Source organism: Oryza sativa, chromosome 1 (genome assembly GCF_034140825.1).
Source record: "Oryza sativa Japonica Group chromosome 1, ASM3414082v1".
Lineage (NCBI taxonomy): Eukaryota > Viridiplantae > Streptophyta > Magnoliopsida > Poales > Poaceae > Oryza > Oryza sativa.
The window spans coordinates 24,205,589-24,210,629 of record NC_089035.1 but is presented as its reverse complement, the minus strand read 5'-3'; the positions used below and the strand labels follow the sequence as shown (position 1 = coordinate 24,210,629).

The 5,041-nt window shown below is 41.5% G+C and overlaps 1 protein-coding gene across 1 annotated transcript; it reads left to right on the top strand.

Annotated features, from left to right (window-relative positions):
• The first annotated feature begins 542 nt into the window (after positions 1–542).
• On the top strand, positions 543–4,283 carry LOC9266262 (receptor-like protein EIX2). Its single transcript, XM_015769609.3, has one exon. It carries the CDS (start codon positions 667–669, stop codon positions 4,051–4,053), a length of 3,387 nt encoding a protein of 1,128 aa, XP_015625095.1. The 5' UTR covers positions 543–666; the 3' UTR covers positions 4,054–4,283.
• The last annotated feature ends 758 nt before the right edge of the window (positions 4,284–5,041 follow it).

Sequence of the window (5,041 nt, the reverse complement as noted above, 5' to 3'; positions counted from 1 at the left end):
AGTATTATAAATATTACTATATTTGTCTATAAACTTAGTTAAACTTGAAACAGTTTGACTTTGACCAAAGTCAAAACGTCTTATAATCTAAAACGGAGGAAGTAATATTTTTGTTTCTCCTTTAGTCAAAGAATTGTTCAGAAACCTTAAAGGAAATTCGCTTCCCCCACCGGGTCACACATCCCCTCATACTCGGGCCTTGTTTAGTTCCAAATTTTTTCTTCAAACTTCCAACTTTTTCATCACATCAAAACTTTCCTATACACATAAACTTTAAACTTTTCCATCACATCGTTCCAATTTCAACCAAACTTTCAATTTTGCCGTGAACTAAACACACCCTCATTGGAACTGATTATTGGATAAAAATCCAAGCAATGACACTGATCGATCTTCCTGTTCACATATGGAATTAAACGTGATAGGGAGCCTCCTGCCTGATCCCCCACGCTAAAGATACAATGGCAGCATCCATATATCCAAAGGAGTAAAAAGGACATCTACCCAAAAAGACAACCGAACTGCTACCAAATGAAGTCTTTGGTCTTCCGATAAGCATAGAATCATAGATGCTTCATAACCATCCCGTTCGTGCTCTTAGCCTCTTACAACTCTTGTGAAATTAGGTTCAACAGCCAATTAGTTACTCCACCAACTGAGGTCAATATGTCTAAACTGGCGCTCCTCCTCCGAGGAGCTGCAATGATCTTGTGGCTACTCATCTCGCAGACACCATCTACCTGTTGTGTTCATGCGAGATGCGTCACCGGCGAGCGTGATGCGCTGCTCTCCTTCAAGGCAAGCCTTCTGGACCCTTCTGGCAGGCTGTCGTCATGGCAGGGTGACGACTGCTGCCAGTGGAAGGGAGTCCGGTGCAGCAACAGAACTGGCAATATCGTTGCGCTTAACCTCCGCAACACTAATAATTTCTGGTACGATTTCTATGATGCTGATGGGTTGAACCTATTGAGAGGCGGTGACTTGAGCCTATTGGGAGGTGAATTGAGCTCCTCTTTGATTGCTTTACATCATCTGAGGCATCTCGATCTGAGTTGCAATTTCTTCAACGGAACGAGCATACCTGTTTTCATGGGCTCTTTCAAGAACTTGAGATATCTCAACCTCTCCTGGGCAGGTTTCGGTGGGAAAATACCTTCGCAAATTGGTAATATTTCCAGCTTACAATACCTTGATGTTAGCTCGAATTATTTCTTCCATGAACAGAACACGTTTTTCATGTCTTCAACTGATCTTTCTTGGTTGCCACGTCTCACCTTTTTGAGGCATGTTGACATGACTGACGTTGACCTCAGTTCCGTGAGGGATTGGGTTCACATGGTGAACATGCTTCCTGCTCTTCAAGTTCTTCGTTTGTCCGAGTGTGGCCTTAACCATACTGTATCTAAACTATCCCATTCAAACCTCACAAATCTTGAGGTCCTTGATCTATCATTCAATCAATTTAGCTACACGCCACTCCGACACAACTGGTTTTGGGATCTCACTAGCCTCGAGGAGCTTTATCTCTCAGAATATGCATGGTTTGCACCTGCAGAACCTATCCCTGATAGATTGGGTAACATGTCTGCCCTACGTGTCTTAGATCTAAGTTACAGTTCTATTGTTGGTTTGTTTCCGAAGACCTTAGAGAATATGTGTAATTTGCAAGTATTGCTAATGGATGGCAACAATATTGATGCGGACTTAAGGGAATTCATGGAACGGTTGCCAATGTGCTCGTTGAATTCTTTGGAAGAGTTGAATTTAGAATACACAAATATGAGTGGAACATTCCCAACGTTCATTCACAAAATGAGCAATCTCAGCGTTCTTCTATTGTTTGGAAACAAGTTGGTTGGCGAGCTACCTGCTGGTGTCGGAGCGCTGGGTAATTTGAAAATATTGGCTCTTAGCAACAATAACTTCAGAGGTCTAGTGCCGCTTGAAACAGTAAGTAGTTTGGATACTTTGTATCTTAACAACAACAAGTTCAACGGTTTTGTGCCTCTTGAAGTTGGAGCAGTAAGTAACTTGAAAAAGTTGTTTCTTGCGTACAATACTTTCAGCGGCCCTGCACCATCATGGATTGGAACACTAGGTAATTTGACAATATTGGATCTTAGCTACAATAACCTCAGTGGTCCAGTACCGCTTGAGATTGGAGCTGTAAATTTGAAAATTTTGTATCTTAACAACAATAAGTTCAGCGGTTTTGTGCCTCTTGGAATTGGAGCAGTAAGTCATTTGAAAGTGTTGTATCTTAGCTACAATAATTTCAGCGGCCCTGCACCATCGTGGGTTGGAGCATTAGGTAATTTACAAATTTTGGATCTTTCCCACAATAGCTTCAGTGGACCTGTACCACCAGGGATTGGATCACTCAGTAATTTGACAACATTGGATCTTAGCTATAACAGGTTCCAAGGCGTAATCTCTAAGGATCATGTTGAACATTTATCTCGTCTGAAGTATCTGGATTTGTCAGACAACTTCTTGAAAATAGATATACATACAAATTCTTCTCCGCCATTCAAACTAAGAAACGCAGCTTTCCGATCATGTCAGCTGGGGCCGCGCTTTCCATTGTGGCTTAGATGGCAGACTGACATTGATGTTCTTGTTCTTGAAAATACAAAATTGGATGATGTTATTCCGGATTGGTTCTGGGTGACATTTTCCCGAGCTTCATTCTTGCAAGCATCAGGAAATAAGTTGCATGGCTCATTACCGCCAAGTCTAGAACACATCTCAGTTGGTCGCATATATCTCGGTTCCAACTTGTTGACAGGTCAAGTTCCTCAACTCCCTATAAGTATGACTCGCTTGAATTTGTCTTCAAACTTTTTGTCAGGGCCATTGCCATCTCTCAAAGCTCCACTGCTGGAGGAGCTGTTGCTTGCCAATAATAATATTACAGGCAGCATCCCACCATCCATGTGCCAATTGACTGGTTTGAAACGTTTGGACCTGTCAGGAAACAAAATAACAGGAGATCTTGAACAAATGCAATGCTGGAAACAGTCAGATATGACCAATACAAACTCTGCAGATAAATTTGGTTCTAGTATGCTCAGTCTTGCCTTGAACCACAATGAACTTTCAGGTATATTTCCTCAATTTCTTCAAAATGCCTCACAATTATTGTTCCTGGATCTTTCACACAACAGGTTTTTTGGAAGTTTGCCAAAGTGGTTACCAGAAAGAATGCCAAACTTGCAAATCTTGAGGTTGCGGTCAAATATTTTCCATGGCCATATTCCCAAGAACATTATTTACCTTGGTAAACTTCATTTTCTGGACATAGCACACAACAACATATCAGGATCCATACCAGACTCCTTAGCAAACTTCAAAGCAATGACTGTTATAGCTCAGAATAGTGAGGACTATATTTTTGAAGAGAGCATACCAGTAATCACGAAAGATCAACAGCGTGACTACACCTTTGAAATCTACAATCAGGTGGTTAATCTTGATTTTTCATGTAACAAGTTAACAGGGCATATTCCAGAAGAAATACATTTACTTATTGGACTTACCAATTTAAATTTATCAAGTAATCAGTTCAGTGGAACAATCCATGATCAAATTGGTGATTTGAAGCAGTTGGAATCCCTTGACTTGTCCTACAATGAATTATCTGGTGAAATCCCCCCAAGTTTGTCAGCTCTAACTTCTCTAAGCCACTTGAACCTATCATACAACAATTTATCAGGCACAATACCATCAGGATCACAGCTACAAGCACTCGATGACCAGATTTATATATATGTTGGAAATCCTGGTCTTTGTGGGCCTCCTCTCTTGAAGAACTGTTCAACTAATGGTACACAACAAAGTTTCTATGAAGATAGAAGCCATATGAGATCTCTCTACCTCGGGATGAGCATAGGATTTGTGATTGGTCTATGGACTGTGTTTTGCACCATGATGATGAAGAGAACCTGGATGATGGCTTACTTTCGGATCATTGACAATTTATATGATAAGGCCTATGTACAAGTGGCTATAAGCTGGAGTCGCTTGATGCGGAAAAACCAAGATGCAGCGTGAAGAGCGTTGTTTCCACTGCAAATGAATTATTCAAGCTACTAGTTTCTGAAAAACCTAGTAACTCAAAGAATAATTTTAGGTGTTTTACTATTCCAAGTGGATATTTACTGTTCCTACTATAATATCTGGTTTCCGATGAAACCTACTAGCATATTTGTCTGTAATGTGCTTGACATTCTGTTGTCATTGTATTATATGTTGTTGTTATATGATTTATTTTTTAAGCTGGATGGATTGAAGCTAGTAAAGATAATATATAATGATAACTGCCCTCTGCCTTTTCAAGGTACTTACCTTCCTGTCTGAACATTTGCATGTCATAATGCTAGTTGTAGGGTGTGTCCGTACTTACCTTCTTATTCATAATAAGAATATGTATATGCCTCATTTTAACAGATTTGCATGTCCACAGCTGAAGTTCCCAAGGGATGTTTCATACCTTGAATCCTTGATTTGTCAGTAACCCTTTGTCAAAAATGTTCTAGCTAAGCTTGAGCTCCAACGTGACGGACTGGAGATTATCTTGTCTAACATAATAACTGACCATGATGATCCAGTGTCTTTGGTCTCTGGGTGGCCACAACGGATGGATATACGGGAAGTTCCATCCATGTTGATGCAGGATGGCTGGATATATGGGGAAATTCCTACAGAACATAGGTTTAGCTACCAGCACCTTGGAATCTGTGGACGGATCAACCTGGAGGGGAAGCTCATCGTGACATATCGGCGACCTGGTCACATACTCACATCAATCCATCATATCCCTGAATAGGAGTAAACGGAAAAATCCGCAACCTGCCCACACGGCCACACCAACCTCTGAATCGGAGGAGACTCCCCGAAACTGTGAGACTGAGACATTGCTCCAGTCTCCACTGACCAGCTTGGGGGCTCGCACTGTTGATCTGGTCGAGTTCCCGGCTTCCCGTCGATTCATTTGATGCACCGCGCCCCGGTCAGGCAAACGGTCGAGCACCTCGAGGGG

Coding starts and splice junctions, on each gene's coding strand:
- LOC9266262 (XM_015769609.3), top strand. CDS start 667: ATGTCTAAACTGGCGCTCCTCCTCCGAGGAGCTGCAATGATCTTGTGG.